We start from the raw sequence: 19611 nt of genomic DNA on the forward strand, positions 1-19611 counted from the left end.
AAGATTCTTTTTAGAGTATTGGGTTTTATGCTGATTGACACAAATGTGTGTGGTTTCAGGCTGGTACATGGTGGCCACTTCGGAAACTGAGCAGGAACAGAAATGAAATTTTGTGTTTGAGGTGCTATGACTAGAAATGCATTCTTACCTGAGCTATGAAGCAATTGGACAGGGAAGAATCCTAGTGCCCTGTAACTTGGGTAGGAATGAATAAATGAATAAACATCTGAGGTTTTGAATGAAGTTGGAACTGGTACTCTAGATTACCTTCTTCTTAGATTGCAAGTTATTTTAATTTCATGTCATTTCTCCCTAGGTTAAAGACAAATGGATTAATATTTTCCTAAATACTTCCTATCGAGGTCTTGTTTTTGCCATTGAGATGCAAAATCAGCTGCTGCCTTGAAATTATTGGGCATCAGAGGTGATCTTTAGTTTTGTTGTTAGGAATGCGACTGCGTTTGCCAGATTGGCACCTGAGAGTCCTCTGGAGGGGGGAAGACTCTGTTTTTACTCAACACTTATTGATAGTGGATGGCTTTAACCAAATAAAATAACTGTATTTCTTCTAGAAATAGAAATATATTTAAGCAACTTCTTTTCTGACTAAAAGCGAACAGGGTTAGGCCAAGAGTCTGAGGGAGCTGTACTCAGAGCTAACTGATTTTGATGCTCTAGGAAGGCTTTTGCCTTTTGGCTTCTGTGTGCCCAGAGAAGCACAAGTAGGCAACCAGAGCGAGCTCCAACGTGGGCAATGGACTTAAAAAAGCAGTTGTAGTCTTGGAAGAGTTGAGGCATTAAGTTAGGGGTTCACCTGGCTATGTTAAAGACTCACAAGTATGATGAGGGCCCAAACTTTGGATTATCTTGGGGAGTACAATGTGTAGGGGGTTCAACAGGTAGCAAAATGACATCTGTGTAATAGGAACTTGCTACAATCCAGTAGCAGTGCTTTGAATTTTTGCATCCTTGTATATAAGATTATTTAAATTTTGTATAAGGATTTTTTATTTATGTGGAAGTACTGTATTATTGCTTTGAGGATTGTTGCAGGACTTAAGCATTTGCTTGTCTTTGTTATTGGCTCTTTCGTAAGAGTTGTAATGTCTATGGTGGTAGTGTTGTGTTGTCCAAGTCAATTCTGATCTTGTATGTTAAATAAGTGTAGGCTTAGAACTAAGATGAGTGTGTATATTTGCCAAGGCTTGTGAGTCTAGAGGACAGAAGCATGTGGTTTCAACTAGCAAGTGGATTTACTTTTCAAGTCATAAGCTTTACGCAGTCCATGAAGAAGGTGGGGATTAAGAAGAGCAGTGTCTGGGTATTCTGGAAGAGTAGAATGGCTAAGTAGAATAATTATCAACTGAAATGTGAGTAATGTAACAAAGGTAATCTGTGCATGCCTAGTGCAATTTGAAGCTGGATAATAGTGTGCTGCAGAGAACATTCGAGATGCTTTAAAACATCTAAAAGTGTGTCTTAAGTTCAGTAAATTGTCTTTAGAGAAGAATGAAAGATGAAGCAATTCAGGGGAATTCTTGCTGTGAAGAAGGATTTGCTCTAGTTGCTCCAAATATCCCTGTGTGTACATTGTGACTTAGTCTTCAACATCTACAAAATATGTATTGAATTAAAGTATTATTAGAGCATAGCAGGGTGTGTATGTGAGTAAAGCTCACTTTAATAGTTGATCTGAATTCACTTTCATGATGTCTTATACCATTCTAGTCCATGTTTCATTCCCACTGAAATAATTACTTCTATGTCTGTTTGCTTAAATTGCCTCTACACCTGCGTTGTCCTGAACAGGTTTTACGCTAAAAAGAAAAATACTTTGACAAGAGAGACCTAATACCAAAAGCTTTACTAAAGCTGGTATAAGTGACAGTTTTAGTCTATTTTTGAGTTCTCCCAACTTTGCAGCTGACACACCAGAAGAGACCTGTTTTCCTTAATGCAGTGTCCTTAGATGTTCTTACAGGATGGGACGATGTCACCTGAATGTGAAATGACAAAGTGTAGTAGCCAGGCTTGTGTATGTGTGGGTAAATTAGATGCGTTGAGTAAGATCTGAGATCCGCTTGGCACCAAATACAATGCAAAATGTTGGAATCCTGCACAATAATTTATGTAGAATGAATGTATCTGCACATAGGTATTTGTTCAAGTTAAATATGAACTAAATTCACCTTTGCAGTAGAATTTTCCCCATGTCTTTGACCCAGACAATTTATTTTGAAAGCCGTGTGTTTGCTTCCAGCAGTTCTTATGAATGCTGATGTATTTGAAAGCCAACCAAGATTACATGTTAAAGTTTAGCTTTTTGTAGCTGAAACCCACTAGAGAGCCCATAATCAGCCGCCAAACTTTATAAAGGAAACGTAAAATATTATGTTTCCCACAAATACCGGCTGTAAACCACTCACGTCTGCATTAGTTCAGGAACTTCACAAAGTTTAATTGACTGATGGGGTAACCTGTGGCAATCTGTTCTGCAGTGGTGTTAGACCTACAGTGAGCAGGAGGAGGAGTGTTATGTTGTGGTTCATCAAGGTTGGAGTCTGGTTTTCTTCAGATGGCTGATAAACCTTGAGGTGTTAGAGCATGGTGGGACAGACAATTGTTCAGAAGGTAAATACAGCATTGTTTAAAATAAAGGCAGTGGTTATCAGTTAAATCGTAAGTGGTTTAAAGAAAGTGAACTTCATGAAAAACTGTTGTCTTGGAGCATTATCCAGGTAATTGTACTTACAGAACTGGAAACCTTCGACTGAGATACTAACCTTCAGAAGGGATTAATAGATGGATTTTATGTGCACAGCATAGGCTGTGCCAACCTGCAGGAGGAAAGAGCCATCTCAAGATATGTATTGATCAAGGGATGTTAAAGTCTGTTTCAGAATAGGAAACTGGAGACTTCACCAGGGGAAGGATGTTGAATAGCAGGAGTGTTCTTGGGGCTGAAAGTAGAGAGCGGTAGGGCTGATGGTTGGTCTCGCAGACTGGCAGGAAGGGTGGTGAGGTGGAGAGATGGCGATGTACAGGATGGGAACGCAGCTCTGCATGCACCTGCTCAAGCTGAGTCAGGCTGGCTGAAAATTAAGTCTTAGGAGAATGCACAAAAAGCAGGACCAATGACACTGCCTTGCCCTGTATACCTTGGCTGACTCCCATCTGCCCTGCAGAATTTGGACCAGCCTAATGCTGCGCTTTGCTAGACCTGTTCTGAGATACAGGCAAGGGAAAACTGGTGAAGGAATGATATGAAAAGCAGATGGGAAACATCATGCAAGTAAAACAGAAGCTGTTTGTGTTGCTTACTCCAAACTTAATTCTTTCCACTGCATCTCACAATCAGGTCACCCTGGCGCACCAGTGAGTAGTTAATGATGCACCAGGGTTGAAGAACTGAACTGAGAACAGAAGAGGAAATTAAGCTGGAAAATCTGAAAAATGTGGGCAGTGATTCAAACGTATTCCTGGAGAAAAGTACAATTCAATCGACAGGATAAATGCAAATGGAAGAGAATGGCTGGGATGTGAAATCAAAGTGCCCTGTAGTTATGTGGATTTTTTTCTTTAATGGACTTTTTTTTTTTTAAATGTAGTTGATGTAAGTCAAGCAGGGATACTGTCTGTCTTGTGCATATAGTAATAGCTGAGATGTAGGAATTAAATAAATTAGAATAAATAGTCCTTAATCTGTTCTTTGTTCATGTTGTCTAAGGCCAATTAAGGTGCTGTGGAAAAGATGGAGATCTTAAGCTGTAGCTGGTTTGTCTCTGGCACAAATCGCAAATGTTATAGACGTATAGGCAGGATATTTTTCTTGACTCTCAGGTTTGTGGTGTGTTGTGGTGTGTGGGTTTTGTTTTTGTTTTGGTTTGCTTTTCCCCAGTAAGTGAATGTACCAGAATGTTAAATGACATTAAAAGGAGATTAACTCCATATGAGTTAATCTGAGGTAGACTAGCTGTTTGCCTTGCCCATGTAAGTTAGCACTAGGTCAGGTAGAATAATCTGAACAGAAAAAAATCCAAATAAACCCCAAATGGGACATGGTCAACCAGAAGAACCTGAGAGGTGCCGAGCAAAGGCAAGTCTATAGGAGAGAACGCAGGACCTATAGCACAAACAGCTATTTGGTGTATTCGTTCTAAATGAAATAACAAAGACTTGACATTGTGAAACAAAAGGAATTATTCTTGGTCTGCTGTGACTCTAAAAGCACCCAAGTTATTGTATAGGGATCTGTCCTTAAGTAGAGGATCAGTCTGGCAAGGAGGATTAGTTTATAAAATAGTATATTTTTAATTTGACTCTTCTTTGAATTAAGTAGAATTTGTCTCAAACTGGAGTGTCTTATTTTGGTGTCTTTTCTATTAAGATGTAAGTTTGGACATTAAATTCTTCTGTATTTTTGGCGTTTCTCACTCCAAAGAGAAGCTGCAGAAAAGTGGGAAGCTCGAGCTCTCATTAAGTGGCTTTTCACTCCTGTGGAAAAGAAGCCAGTTACTTATTAATTTTGAATGTAGAGCATAAATTAGCACAGACTGAAAGAGACTGCAGGAGGTAATACTCAGGATGTGACCAGCTGAGGAAAATGTGTCAGCACATAGCAGAGGTGTTAGGAAATGGAGAGTTTTAAGTCGGAATGTAGGAACTGGCAAAGGGTGAACACACATGGGAAACAGGTCAGTGTGATTACCAGCATCTTCTGAAAACAGCACTTCCAAAAAGCTGGGGTCAGGTGGCTGCCTGCTTAGGGTGCTTGAACAAAATCATAACCTGTTCTATAATTTTGCAGATCTTCCGATCATTTGGGTAGGACCGTACTTGGGAGTCACTGAAGTTAAGACGTTCTCAAGCTCTGTGTAGCCAACATTTCTGCGGCCTCACTTGGGTTTAGAATAACCCCAGAGCTGGGTCTTCATTCTGGCACAGAGTGCTCTGTTTCAGCTGTATTAGACCAACTGGGTCTCGAATATAGTTAGCCTCTTACAAGATTTTAGTCTTGAGGGAGAAAGCAGCATATAGTGATCACTGATACTAGAAATAAAAGTGGAAGTATCTTCCTGTGTGGGAGCAGTGTCATCAGAGGAGGCAAAATGCATCAGGATTGACGACTTGCTTTTGAGATTCTAATGGGAACATTAGTTTGTACAATTTTAGCAGCCAATAGATGCTGCATTGATGGAAATGCTTTTTGCCAATGGATTTTTGGGTGTCGGTTATAGTGCCTGAATGCTGGTTTCTTTTTCCCCCACAGTGATCTAGAAAAGAATAATATCACAAGAATCACGAAGACAGACTTCACAGGACTGAAGAATCTCCGTGTCTTGTGAGTAAACATGAAACTTGTCATTCTTTAACAGACTGTTTTGGGTGCTAATCCTGTTTGTCATTCTCGAGAGCAAATGCTACTAATTTCTCATTCTTTTGACTACTTCTGAAATAAACAGCTGTCAGAAGTTAGGAAACACACAAGTTATCTGACCAGCAACCCCTAAATTTCCTTTCTGTAATTCTCTATGGTTACTGTTTTCCTTGGAGTATTTTTCAAAGTTCCGTCCTTAAAAGTACAGCTGTTACAGTTATTTAGTGATAACTGAATCTTTTCTTCTGCTACCTTACCACTTTTGAACAAGTTGTCCTATGCCCAGGATACTTTTAAAATCCATTGGAAAACTTTTTGTTCCTGTGGTGGTTCTTTTTTCATTCCTGTGATGTTTCTCTCCTCTCTAGCTGTGGACTTGCTTAGATTTTCTTGGCTCCTGAGTCAACCATCAATACCATTTTGGAAGTCTATTAAAATACATGTACTATACTATAATTAACGTCAGTAGCTGTTTTGGTTTGGTTGGTTTTTTATAGCATTGCCTAATGCTGCTGCAGTCATTTATATTTAACGCCCTTAACAATAAGCAAAAGATGCGATTGCCATCTTTACATGAATTTTTTTTTTCCGTGTTTATTATGGGTTTATGTAACATGTGTGTGCAGCCTTTGAGTAGTGTAGTGTTTGCCACAGAAGTCATTAGGAATAAAACCAGAATACACCTATTAAAAAGCATATATATTTTGTATTAACTTTGTCTTCTGATGTATGAAGACCGCCTGGAACCCCAAGACATGCCATTTCACTGGCTGCTGACATACCCATTTTTGTTCACTGTTACTTATTTCCCTGTGCTCTGTGTTCCTGTCATATCTGGTATGAGTTTGCAGTTGTTCTTACTTTACTTTGTGCAGCTTTTACTTCCTACGCTTCTGGTCTCTAGAAGTCCTTCAGATGTTTTTTTCTTTGCTTTCTCTTATGGTGTCTTCATAATTCTGGCTATTCTGTATTACTGACCACCTATTTTTTCCTTTTTTTTTTTTTTTCCTCTCCATGAGTGGTGTGGGTATAGTGGGAAGCACAGACACATGAAGTCTGTCCCAGAGTTCCTAGAAAAGTCCTGTTTTCAGTTATCAGAATGAGGACAACAAACAAGGGATCCAGAAACTGGTAGAACAGTAAACAGAAAAAAGCTTCTGGCCTTAAATGGCCAACATACATGAAAAAGGTGCCCAAAGGAATATTTTGCTTTTATCCCTGAACTTCATTTTTTTTTTTTTTTTCCCCTTTCCTCATGCATTTTTTTCTCCCCCTTCTTTTAGGAATGAACATGCCTCTTCTGTTCATGTCATTGGGTTTTTATAGTTTTTTTTGTTGTTCTTTTTTTGACCTTGATATGTGGTTGTAGCTGGGGAATACTCTCTGCTCTCCATCTTCTCAGCTGTTACCCAGTTGAACAGCTCTGAGCATCCTCATAGATTGAGCGCAGAGGAGCAGCTGTTTGTACCAGACAAGGATACATGGTATTTCATAAAGATGGACCCTTTCTGAAATAACTACTGCTTTGAAATTGGGTCCATCTTTTTGAAACACCCTGTAGTGCTTTTTCACTAGTTAGCTAAGACTTTACTGTGCATTAAGTTGTTCCTTTCTGTGTTTTAGCAGAAGTCATGTAGTATGTTCAGACAGCCTAGAGATGTGGTCCGTGTGTCTGGGCACTCTTGCAGGAGCAGCACATGGTTCCTGCTATGGGCTGTAGGAGTCAATAATCTCAATTACATTATATAAACTAAGAGTAATATAGTATGGATGTCACAATCAGCCTCTAGACTGACACCTCTATAAGAGTATTTGTTACGGTTATAGAAGTTTTGAGTCAAAAACATTAACCAGATCTGGCGGTCAGGAGTCAATTTTTGAATTGTTGCCCTGCTAAGTGACCAAAAGCAACAGTGCTGTGCTGTTCAGATTGTTTTAATAATCTATAATTATAACTGTTATGGGTACTTCTGTGAAAAGCAATTTTCTAGCACGTGTGAAGAGAACTGGGGAAGTTCTTTTATTCTGTTGTCTAAAAATTAACTAGTATTTCTGGAATTGCAGACACTTGGAAGAAAATCAGATTAGTGTAATAGAACGTGGAGCGTTTCAGGATCTAAAACAACTTGAACGGCTGTAAGTATCTCTATTTATATACCTATGGAAAATCTGCAGTTTTTCTACCTCACTGTTAATGTTCATTCATAGTATTTCATGATTAGAAAATTAACTTCCTTTAAGAGAGATGGGTACCTGCCTAAATTATGCTCTTAAACACAGTTGAATTTCCATTGCATGATACTAATACTTGGAATAGAATGTACGATTGCTTGCCAAGAAAATACAACTGTCGGTGACACCAGAATCTTAACTATTATCAAAAGGACATGATCTGGCCGAGTCTTAAAACTGATACGCAGGTGAAGAAAGTTTTGTTTATATCTAGTAACATGAAATAATTACATACATTTGTAATTTTATATATAGATATGTATAAATCTATGCCAACGGAAGTTGCAACTGTATCCTTTGAGAACCACAATATTTCTAAAACTGCTTTTAGACCTAATTTTTTGTTTAGCTTAATTTCCTTTCAAGTTGCATACTGCATACCAGTGGATTCCAGGGTGTCATGCTAGACTTAGTGGATAAAAGATTGTCGATTTCCTCTGCTTTTGATGGCAAATTCTTTTATTAAAAAAGGTGAATATGAGAGGTCTCTTAATACAGAATCTGATTTATAGAAAACTACTGGCCCTGCAAGAGTATAAACTTAGGTAGTACAGAAGTGATGCTATATGGAGTTGCCATTCTTAGTTGGGTGTGTTGTTTAGGACTTCATGAAGGTGGATTAATTTTGTCTGTGTATGATGGGAGCTGAACAAAATCTCTGCAATACTGCAATATTTCTGGGAATTATTCCTTGTTAGAGGAAGATGACTAAAACAAAACTGCATCTGGTTTGGAATGCCTGTTGTTTAAGTGGAGAAACAAGGGGTTTATGCTTCTGTTAACTCAGTTGTCTGCAAGGTGTTTGTTGTAGAACTTGGTATTTTCTAAGAGGTATTTTCTAAAGCAGCTTTCAAGAGTTAAGTTCCCACTAGCAATTGTTCAAAAGAAATTTGGAGTATTGACCGTATGTTGTACTAAAACTGTTTCATATGATCTCAAGATTAGATTTGCATTTAAGGTTTTGACTAGTCCTTGAACTCTTAAAGTGATTTTTGTCTCGAGGTACAAAGCTCTATGGCAATAAGGGAGATGAGATTTAAGTCGTAGTTCTAACTTTTTTTTTTTTTTTTTCAGAAAGCACTTTCAGGACAATAGTTTTGCCATACTTGATTTATTTCACATTTCTTGGGCAGTAAGAAATAATAACCAGCTTAATTTTCCAAAATTAAGCATAGCTTGACACTGTTGGAAGGTTTTTTTCATGTTATGGATCATCTTCGAGTCAGTATCTCAAGTCCTAGTTTTTAAGCGTATCTTATATATGTGTGTATATATATAATCTTTTCTATATCTTGATCTAGGTAGATACTCAAGTGTTGCCTTCATGTGTTATTTTTCTGTAGAGCCTGCTCTGTTAGCAAATGGATTTTCTCATATCAGAAGTTAGGAAATACGCTACCTTTAATAGTGCCTGTTGAAGTGTGTGATCTCTTAAAGTCTTACTCCTTTTTTCCTGTGTGAACTCTTAACTTGGCCCGTTAAATATACTGCATCTCAGCTTCTCTTTTAGGATTGCCCGTCATTAAAGTATTTCCTAAATGAACGTAACTTGAAAGGGAGGTCTGGAAACTTGCAACTTTTGGTATTTTAGCTTAAATCATTTTTAGGACAAAACTATAAATCTGATTTTTTTGCTATGAGTCAGTAGGCTTTAGAGAATGAACTCTGGAAAGTTTGGCATAACTTATAAAGGCTTAATTGCAACATTTGAGGTAATATTAAAGCTATTTTATTAAGTATTGTCAAACATTGCAAAATGTTAATGAAGACAGTATGATTGAATTTCAAAAAACTGGCTTTCTTCCATTTAATTTCTTTCAAATAACAAAAATTGCTTATATTGCTTCGATTTTGGAATAATGTTTGGTTTTGATCTATTGAAGTGGATGCAGAAGTAATCATTAACTTCTTTTTAAACAAAGCAGCTGCACTGGGTCAGACTTGAAAAAATAGAAGTAATTTCTATTCCTGGCAAAATATCATATATAAAGGTCTTGCATTCAAAGTAACAGCAGAAGTATATTGTTCTGCTCCATGCCCTGTGATATCATTCGAAGGGCATAACCTTAGGTGAATATTATTTTCACTTGTCTGGATATTGAAGTAAATCCATCAATATTAACTGAGTAAATTAACAGAATTTTCTTTGATATGTCCTGCATAACAGTCTAAGTAAATATTAAATAAAATGTCTGTAAAGCTGTTAGTGCTTCCAAAAACACCGTGGTGATGGCTCTAGTTATTTGGATGTTTCTTTTTTTTTTTACTCTTTTTTTGTTGGTGGGAGATAACTGCTCACAATCCCAATGGAGCATCTCAAGGCATAGATAGGTATAGGGCAGGATATTGGCAAAATTATAAATTTGCTTAACAAAGTTTTGGAATATCCATTGAAGGAAGCACATAATGCAATGTATGTTAAGGTGACAAGCAGGACAAAGTTGAGGAATGATGTGGAAGGTGGAAGCCACTTCTTTCTTTGGCATATTTTTACTCAGCTTTCCAGATATGCAGGAAATGCCTCTTAGCAAAATTTGGTGTTTTTCTTAGGAGTTGTTCTGCTGAGTCTTAAGATTCAGAACTCCTCAGAATATCCAGTGGTTCTCACCATAGTGAAAAACCAGAAATGTTTCTAGTGGTATTATTTCAATAAGTTTCTCCAGTTTTATTCCAGAACATAAAGATTAGTGGTGAGCTGGCTGACCATCGAAAGTCAAGCAGCCGGGAGACAAGATGAGCGGATGTAACTGGTGCACACAGGTATAGCTGCCCTGTTGTGCAGTGGGTTCTGCCCGGCTTTTCCAGCCATCCCCTCTCCTTTGGCTCCCCAAAAATACCACTAGTTGATGTTGAGTGGACTTTGCAGGCAAATATATGTCTATGTTCAGTAAGCGTTTAAGAAGCTATGGAAATGTTCTGCTGAAACTTGAAAGTGCCAGTTGTAAAGTTTGATAGTCTGCCCTCCTTGCCAGTAGTAGGGCAACCATTAGAGAACACCACCTGTGCCTTTTGGTGTACAGAAGGAAGGGTTCAGAAACTGTCATTATTTGTTTTCCTAGTTCCCTTCTGCAGTTTTTTTCCTGGTAGTTGACTGTGAAAGGCCTGACTTTGATCCTCTCTCCTGGTCCTGATTTCTGTGTTTTGAAGTAGCATGTGTATGTTCACACTAACACAGTGCTAGACTGACACAATCAATTAGACCCAAATTTATTTTGCATTTTAGCACTTCAGCTGTATGCTTTGCTGTTAACACAACGTATGATTTTAAGATAAAATGATCATGAAATTTCGTAGGCAGAGAGGATCAAGATGAAAGCAGTGTACTGGTGGGCCGAAAAGATGAACTGAAGTTTCTTCCAGAGCCAGATGTATGTCACATATTCATGTGAAAAACGAGGCAGGATATAAGACACCAACTGATCCTGACTTTTCCACGGCCAACTGCCAGAAATTGTCACGTAGCTGTATTATTTTCAAAAGACTGGACTTTGGCTGATGGCTGGTTCTTTCTACTCAAATTAGTGTCTTTAGCTAGCATAAAAGATCTCAACATCTGAAAACACTAAAAACGTGTTTTTGTTGTTTAAAGGAGGGGGGAAAAATGTGTAAGCGTGGCCAAATAAAATCTTTTCGAAGTTGGGAAAAATAATTAACTAAAAAAAAAAAAGAGGCCAACTAGAATCCAGATTTTAACCCTAGCATATAGATATATGGTTTTGGCTTTACACGTGCTAAGACAGAGGTCAAAATCAAAATTGTGTTTGACCTTTATTTGCGGAGATGCTACTGGGCATTGAGTCTTTGTAAGCAGCTTCTCTAAATGCCTGATTAAGGTATTAAAGTAGATTTATTTGGCATAGTGTACTGTAAAATCGCTATTAGTGACCAAAGATGCTAAGGAGAAGAATAAATTGTTATGTGATGCTTTACAATCTGGATTTCATAAATTGAGATTGAACAGGCTTTAAATAAATCATGTAATACAAAAAGCATCTTCCATAATTAACATGCTGAGTGGAAAGATTGCTAAGTGCTTCAGAGGAGCGGGCAAAATAATAAAAGCATTGGACAGTTCTTATAAACAAAAGCTTATTGCAAATCTTTGGCAGCACGGACAAATCTATAGTGTTTATACAAGGTTTGCAGTGTGTGCAGTTTAGATGTTTTGCTGGAACAGCATATACTACACTGGGAAGCCATATGGATTTATAAATATGTAAGACAGTTTGAATGTAACCTTCCAGAAAAAAAACTTGATTGTTTTGAGTTTCCATTTCCCTATGCCATTATACATAACATAACTAGTTGGAAATAAGTGATCATAAGATGCTTACCTGGAAATGCTGGAGAACAAAGACATACAAAAATGGATTTAGAGCTACAGCGTGATGATGAATTAATTTTATTACTTGCGTACTTCGCTCTTCTTTTTCAAACTACCATGTGTAAGTTGGTGCAGTACCAGGTTTTCTCCTCAAGTCCCCAGGACCAGGTGGTGCTTTAGGTGTGAGAAACGGAACCTTTGCCTGTTCTGCTCCCAAGATGGCTCCTCGCACGTGGCCTTTCCCCTCTGAGGAGGTGTGGATGGCAAACTGGGGCATCTTGAAGCTCTGGTGTCTGCATCTGGGAGGGATGGATTTCTTTGCATTCCAGTTAAAGAAAAAGGATACTATAGCCAACATCTGAGAAAGGCAGTCTCTTCTACCTTGCGATTTTGAGAAGAGCTTAGAATTGCATTTCAAACGAGTGTCTGTGTGACTGTTCACATTGTGAGAAGTCTGTGATGTTTGGGGTGTGAGTATCTGAGGAGGTGCCATTGGTTTTATTCCTAGATGCAGATGGAACAAACGTGGAGAGTAGAGCATGCTGTACTGCAGGATCTTCCCCGTATTGTTTGAAGTCGCTTCCATTCCTTTTTCCTTTTCTTGGGGTTTGGCCCAAGGCTTTCCTCTCAGACAGTGTCTCAGAAAAATACATGGGAAAATTATGAATGTATTTGGAGCAATATTTGGTTTAACTTGCATGGGTAGAGCCTTACTACTTTCCTCAAGAATTGTTTTGTTTTGGAATGTGGGTCTTCTGTTTCAAGTGGCCATAATGTAGTTTTTACTGCTTAAGTGAGGGCCGCAGTACTTCATCAACTACTTCATCTGCATAGTTTTCTGACCCTGATAGCAGTGGAGTAGCAGCAACACCCTCCTATAGCAGCTTTCTAAGTTCACGAGCCCCTTCATCAACTTATTACATTAAAAGTCTTCCACAGTTTGATCCTGCTTCTGACTTGGAACCACAAGTCCAGAGGAAGACTAAACTCTCTCTGAGGTGTTTGCACTCTGGAGAAGAGCACACTTGTTCTTTCTACAGATTGCAGGATCATTCTCCCGGTCTCTACCGTTGAATCTCAGAGTGGCTGTCCCAAAGTGACATCAGGAGAGCAGTGTTTGAGTTGTAGTTCATCATGTGTGGAACAAGCCAAGTGGAAGCTCTTGCTTCCTAATGCCCACATGAAGAAAAGAGTTGAGTCCCTAAGTGTTCTTGTGTTGAGGCTTTGTGCAAATTCATCACAGTGAAATGTTGCATCTTCCTGCGGTACCGTGTATAATAGTTCTTTGGGCATCTGCTCAAGAGATGCTTTGTGGGTTTCTTTTGTGGGCTTGGATTACTACAGGTTTTACTGGTCTCTGTCATTACGTCTGCTTTCTCATTATTCCCCCGTGCTCATTGCACCATGCGGTGCTGGTCTGAGTGCTGTGATCTCCTACCTTACGCCATCTTTTCATGTATTGTGATAAAAGCACGATTTGCTGTTCCCCAGACAGCCCATGTCTTACCACAGGGATGTTCTGCTCTTTTGTGTGCTGCTGGTCTTCACCAATGCTTTTTCTTTCTTTCAATAGAAAATTGTTGTCTGTGTGCTCGTGGGCTGGGTAACATTAAACCAGGAATGTTTGACTCATTCTTGCAGCTGACGTTCTCTTCTCTGAATACAACCTTGGTGCTCTCCATTAAATCTTTCTCCAATTACTGGTAGGTAGATTGACCAGTTTTCTAAACCATGGGTATCATTTCCAGCCAGACAAAACATTTTGGAACTGGCTTGACTCATTTGACTGGCTAAAGTACGAGCCAAGACCTCGAGCCTTGTCCCTTCCTTCTTACAGACAACATGTATGAATTTGCCTCTTGCACTGTTGGGGTTATCTGTAAAATAACCTGCATGATAAAGATGAACTCTGTGAGCAGAGTGGTTGAGACCCAAGCTGCCCTATCTCTCATCACCCTTGCTTTCCAGAAAATGGCTTCGTGGCCAGTTTTAATGTGGAGTTGTAGAAGCACTTGATGAGATTGAGTGACTGTGATACAGTAGATGCAATTCATGGTTGAAGAACAGGAAAATGGGGAGGGGGGGTATAGGAATCCTTGCTTCCTATAAGGCTCGATTAACAAAAAAACAGGCAAAATCAGTAGCTATCCTGAGAAATGTGAATGATAATGAGAAGATAAAATAATAGTTACAAATTTTTTTCATGATGGAAACTGCTATACAAGATGCAAATAGTGGTTTTCTTAGCTGTGTGGTTGATGCCTCAGTTTACACTTGGAATCACACAGGACAAAACCAGCAAGAACGTGGTAGTTCTTAGTATAGATGTGGTTTGTGTGTCTACAAATAAAAAACAAAATGATAAAACAGATCTTGACAGCTTGAGTGTGAATAGTACGCTTCAGTAAATCATAGAGGAGGAATATAAGTGCTATATCTTATCAAATCACATTTTGGCTCAAGCTGACAGCTCACCTTTATTAATTCTTGGAAGGAAAGAAGGAAGCTTATTAATTTTATATTGCTTTTGATTCCACTTTGTGTTGCTCTTGGCTCAAATGGCTAAAATAAATGTTGCCAAGATATCACTCGCATACTTCACTTATCTGTCAATACTATAAGCTGGATGCTCTGGAAGATTTCACTGAAATTTATTTTTCTTAACTGTCAGTAATTTAGAGGAATGTTAGTCATTTGTGTAAATGACATACTAGATATGGTCAGGAGAGGTTTGGGGTTTTTGTTGGGAGGGGAGGGGAATTTGCAAGTATTAGTCCAAAAAGTTGTTCTGGTTGCAAAGGGATGTTGTAAGTTCTCCAGTACATACATTTCCATATAGAGTCAGGCTTTTCACAACTGTTAAGGAGTGAAAAAAATACTTGAGTATGGCCTATTTCATGCAGATACCCAGTTCCTATAGTGAATAATGTATTCTATCATTTATATTAAATTTTCAGTGTTACTTTGTCTGTAGTAGAATGATACTGTCCAGTAATAAGTCATTTCTTAGATGTAGTGTGAGCAGTAAACACATATCCCAAAATGAAGTGCTATTAAAGCTTTAAGATCATCTTAACATTTTTGAACTCCAACATACCTTTTGTTGATTTCATGTTTAGTGCAACTCTCTATTTTAGCCTTTCCTTGAGACTCTTTTGCTGTGAACTGTCACGCCGTAGTCCAGCTGTGTGTGGTGTCGATTGCTATGATTTTGGTCCTTGAAAGCTTTCCAACAAGTGGCAGTTGGGCACTTCAGATGCCTGTACAACTTCTTGCAGCTCTGAGAAGCTGTCTGGTCCCAAGTGCGAGGCAGGACAATGCATGTTCAGAAAACGTATTTGTGTAACAAAAACTGTAGCCACAAGCTTGGTCAGTTCCTATTAAGAAGAGCTTATTGAATTTTCTTTAAAAGATGTACCACAGGACTGAGGTGTCATTAGAACTTTGAAACAAAAGAATTCACGCTCTATTTCAGAAAGGCAGAATAGAAGGTTTTGGGGGCTAGCTACTAAAATCCTATGAACGTGTTATATTCAAGGTTAGAACTTGATAAGAAATAACCTAACTGTACAACACAGTGAGTGCACAATACGTATATACACACACTTCTGTGATATCCATGTCTGTTTCTCAAGATTAACTAGTGTTTATGTTCCTATGTCAATAGGGATTTACAGGTAGAACTTGGTGTTTTTTTGGACGCACAGTGTTTCAAGTCTAAGTATAGATCACTAGTCTAGTAAGACTGTGGTGGAAGAAAATAAGCATGAAAAGATTTTTAGAAGCCAAACCTGGTAATTCTGGGAGATGCCCAGGCTGCATGTTGCTTATGCATAAAGTCCGTGTCCTGTTTATTGTCTTAATAAAGCTTGCTACCCTTCTGCTTCAAAATATTTAAGTAGTTTAAGCCACATCGTAAAAAGGTCAGAGAAGTTTTAGAAACATCACTGGAAACATTACTCTTCTATAAGAGTAAGAAAAGATTTAACATGAAAAACTATATTTGGGCTTTTTTTGTTTGTTTTTTTTTTTTGGAGGCATGCTTTGTCATTCTGTGGGCGTTGTGTATTAGAAATCCAGTAGTGCTTGGCCATGTAATGTACTCTGATCATGGTGTTGCCTCAGATGGGAGACATCTGCAGTTTTGGATCTTGATGTTCATTTTTTCCTTATTTTAAAGCATATAACTTTATTTATTGAAGTTAGTCAAGCATTATTTCAAGCATTGAAATCTGTGTAATGGTTTTGTACACATATGAGACATTGTTTTGCACTTAGTGGTTATATGCTTGGAAATAGTTTAAATTTCTCATGACCAATTGAGGAAAAAAAAAGTAATAATTACCTTATTCTTTTCTATTATCCTATAAAAACACAGGAACTGTCAGTTTGCCGCAAAACTATGTGATTGCTGTACCTGAAGTTTCAGGACTGAACAAGTAGTTTCAGATCAATTCAGGAAAGAAATCCGCTGTCAACTTGGTGAAAGTTGCTTCATATCTATCAACAGTAGCTTTGATTGTGTGTCCTTGCACATCAGAAGGACATTTTAGTTTTGAATTGTGGTTGCTGTGAGTGGCACAAACACACTTAAACGGTAGGAGTTTTACCCTTTGCCTTCTACTATTGATAAATACCTTGTGCACACAATCTGGAGGTAAAATGGAGAGAACAAGGAAGAAGAGATGTGTATGCACTGATCAGCTGGTGGTTTTGAGTCTGCGCTATCTGCTGCTCCACACCAGTGTAACCTTTCCCCAAAACAACGTTTAGATGGGACCATCTTTATTTAGCAAAAAATTTCTTAAGCTTGTTATAGTGAATGATAAACTAGTTCAAAGATTAATGCCTTCCACTCTATCATAAATCAAGTGAACAAGAACTATACGTGTTTATTTATATGGGAATGTTGTTGGAATAAATTTTGAAATGATACAGTAGCTGTCACTTTCTTACCCTTTGAGGAATATTCAGTGAATAAAGTAGTTATGAGAAACCACTTATAAGGAATCTTTGAAGATGTGTAGATTTATAAATGTGTAGTGGTTATGTCTTCTAATGGATCTACACATTTGGGAAAACGATAGGTTCCCGATTACTTTGTTTATGTACTGTGGACTCCTAGAGGGCACTAATATCCTCAAATTTCATAGTTTGTGTCTGTCTGTCTATAACACATAATTATATAGTTACATATTACTCAGCCGTTGCTGGACAGCCAGACCTTTTTTTTGTTTTTGCTGATGCAAGAGCGAACCTTTTATTTCTTTTGTAAACATTAGAAAAATATAAATTGGCACCTCTTTTCTGAAGGAAGCCATTAGCAGCTCTGTCAACAGGTCTGCGCAGGAGGAATCCAAACACAGGCAAAGGGCAGCTCGCAGAAAGCAGGATGCATGCTCCACTGAGCGGGTTTGGTTTGCATTAGTACATCTGACCAGGGCTACAAAACAAAGGGGGGTATTTCAACAATATGATAATAAACGAGCCTGGGTTCATGCAAAACATTTTCATAGTAGGTCGCTGACCCATAAGAGCTCATGGAGAAACAAATTTGCGTTTCATTTGTGTAGACAAGAGGTTCTGTAACCATGGGATTCTTCAGCTTCTGGAAGCGCCGGTTACAAAGCAAATGGATTATCAACACTTCCACTACAATGTAACCATAATTCAGTTGGAATAGCTGGTCAGCATTGAATGTTACGTCAGAGGTTTTAAACATAATTCTTTTCTGTGGCATGTTTGTTTGATTTTTAGCACTTTTTTTAATACTTTTTAAAGATTTATGGGAGAATTTGCCTAAGCAAAACACTTAAGGATTTAGCAGTCATTTCTCCAGCATCTGTAGTTACTGTTGGATAAGAATTGCTGCATCACTGGTCTGGAATAATTCGTATGAACTTTGTTTAGCTAAAATGACTGTATCAAAAGGGTTTTGTTTTTTTGAGCTTCCACATATTAGAAGGATTATACTGCTTGCCATCTTAGAAGTACCATTAAGTGTTACTGGCTGAATTTCATGCTGTCAAGCACTGCAATCCTTAAATGATCCTGTTCCTGAGTGAACCACTGATGGTGAATTTGAAGCACTTAAGCTTTTAGTTCTTTCTTGGAGATTATATGAACATGTAGGTCTTGAAGACTTTGTCATTGGGCAGACTGGGATAGTTTTGATCTTGCTTTTCCTTTGGCACAGCTCCATTTAACTCTGTCCCTTGAACTGGAGCTCACCAGAAGCTGCAGCCTTCCATATAGAACAGAATAAACTAATTCACGTTGTCTTGTAGTCAACCTTATGGTATAGTATTATGTACTCAGTTGCTTGGAGATGATCTCTTCACCAGATGTTTCTCTCAAAGTGGTATAGTATGAGGATCACAAGAAGAGGGTTCTAGGGTTCCTTCAGATGTTATGGGTATTGCATATACATTTTAATTTTAGTCTTTAAGTCTGAGAAGAATAGGTGTGATGTGGTATATTAGGAATACAAGACATAAATAGGAACTGGTAGGTACTGAAGCACTTCAGACAATATGACCCCCTGCATTTGATAACTTGCTGGGAAAGTGGAAGTGGATCAGAGGTAATTATCGCAGAAATTGCGTGTGCTCAATTTTTAGATAAGAGCTGCTTTAACAACAACAGATTTTGTGGCCGGTTACTCCTTGTGGCTTCTTAGTGTGAAAATGTCCTTTTGAATGAGTTGCGATAGGTGATTCCCACAGGCTTGGGATAAAGCACTCACAAGAGCTGCTTTTTCGTTCTCAAATTTAAGTCAAGTGTACAGGGTGCTCTTTGTTCTACTTAATTATTTCCTTATATTCATTCTGTTGGCTTTGGATGATGCATCCTTTGTGAAGCATCCAGTTTGATTTCAGGCAGGAGATGATTCTGCTAGTCTTCCTTTTTTAATAGTTCTGCTTGGCATATAGCCCTGGGGAGGAGGAGGAGCACGGTGCCACACAAGAATTCTTGACTATATATGGAGAGACGTGGTGAGCCAGGCTGGTATTGAGTTATTAAAACAGATCAAATAAGAACAGTGTTCTATTTCTTCTGGTAAAAATGGCAATAATAGTTCTACTTGCAGGTTTTCTTGCTAATTATTCACAGCTATTTCTGGCTTCTGGAAATGGTTAGTTTGAGTAATACAAACTTGTAAGACTTGTCGGTAAGCACAACATGGCTTGGAGATGTGCATGCTAAAAGTTACTTCTTGCTTTCTTCATAGGACTTCAGCCCTGATCTGGAGAGATTACTGTCTGGTGTAAGAAAATGGTTTAACCATGTCTATCTTACTCTTATTGTCCTTAAAATAATTGACCAAGCTTTAAAAGTGGTTGCCATATAGGAATATTGCAATAGATTCTTTATATTCCTTGAACGAAGTCCTGTTGTATTCATATCATCTGTGGAGGAATAATGAGAAAATAATGGCTCTTTCTCAATCCATATTAGAGTTTTGAAAATATGAAAATTGGAAGATTTTGTGAATTTCTAATTTTTTAAAATTTGAAGTAAGAGAACTGACTCAAAGCATTGCAGATACTGAGAAACAGAGCTTCTGCAGAGACTGTCTCTGTTTGAGGGTTTATTGATCAAGCTTTTTAAATTTGTGTAATAGTTAATAAAAATTGTAAATTCTTGTAGGTTAGAAGCTGAGAAAGGCAGATCTAGA

The 19611-nt window shown here is 38.1% G+C and overlaps 1 protein-coding gene across 2 annotated transcripts in view; it reads left to right on the plus strand.

The window, feature by feature from the left end:
• Positions 1-19611, plus strand: part of SLIT3 (slit guidance ligand 3) — a 482015-nt gene that overhangs the window by 16245 nt on the left and 446159 nt on the right. For both annotated transcript variants that reach the window (XM_082064057.1, XM_082064056.1), the window contains 2 exons: positions 5270-5341; positions 7442-7513. In XM_082064057.1, coding sequence (XP_081920183.1) covers positions 5270-5341; positions 7442-7513 — 144 coding nt within the window. The remainder of the gene's footprint in view (positions 1-5269; positions 5342-7441; positions 7514-19611) is intronic.

Source organism: Streptopelia decaocto (genome assembly GCF_964273445.1).
Source record: "Streptopelia decaocto genome assembly, chromosome: 12".
Taxonomy (NCBI): domain Eukaryota; kingdom Metazoa; phylum Chordata; class Aves; order Columbiformes; family Columbidae; genus Streptopelia; species Streptopelia decaocto.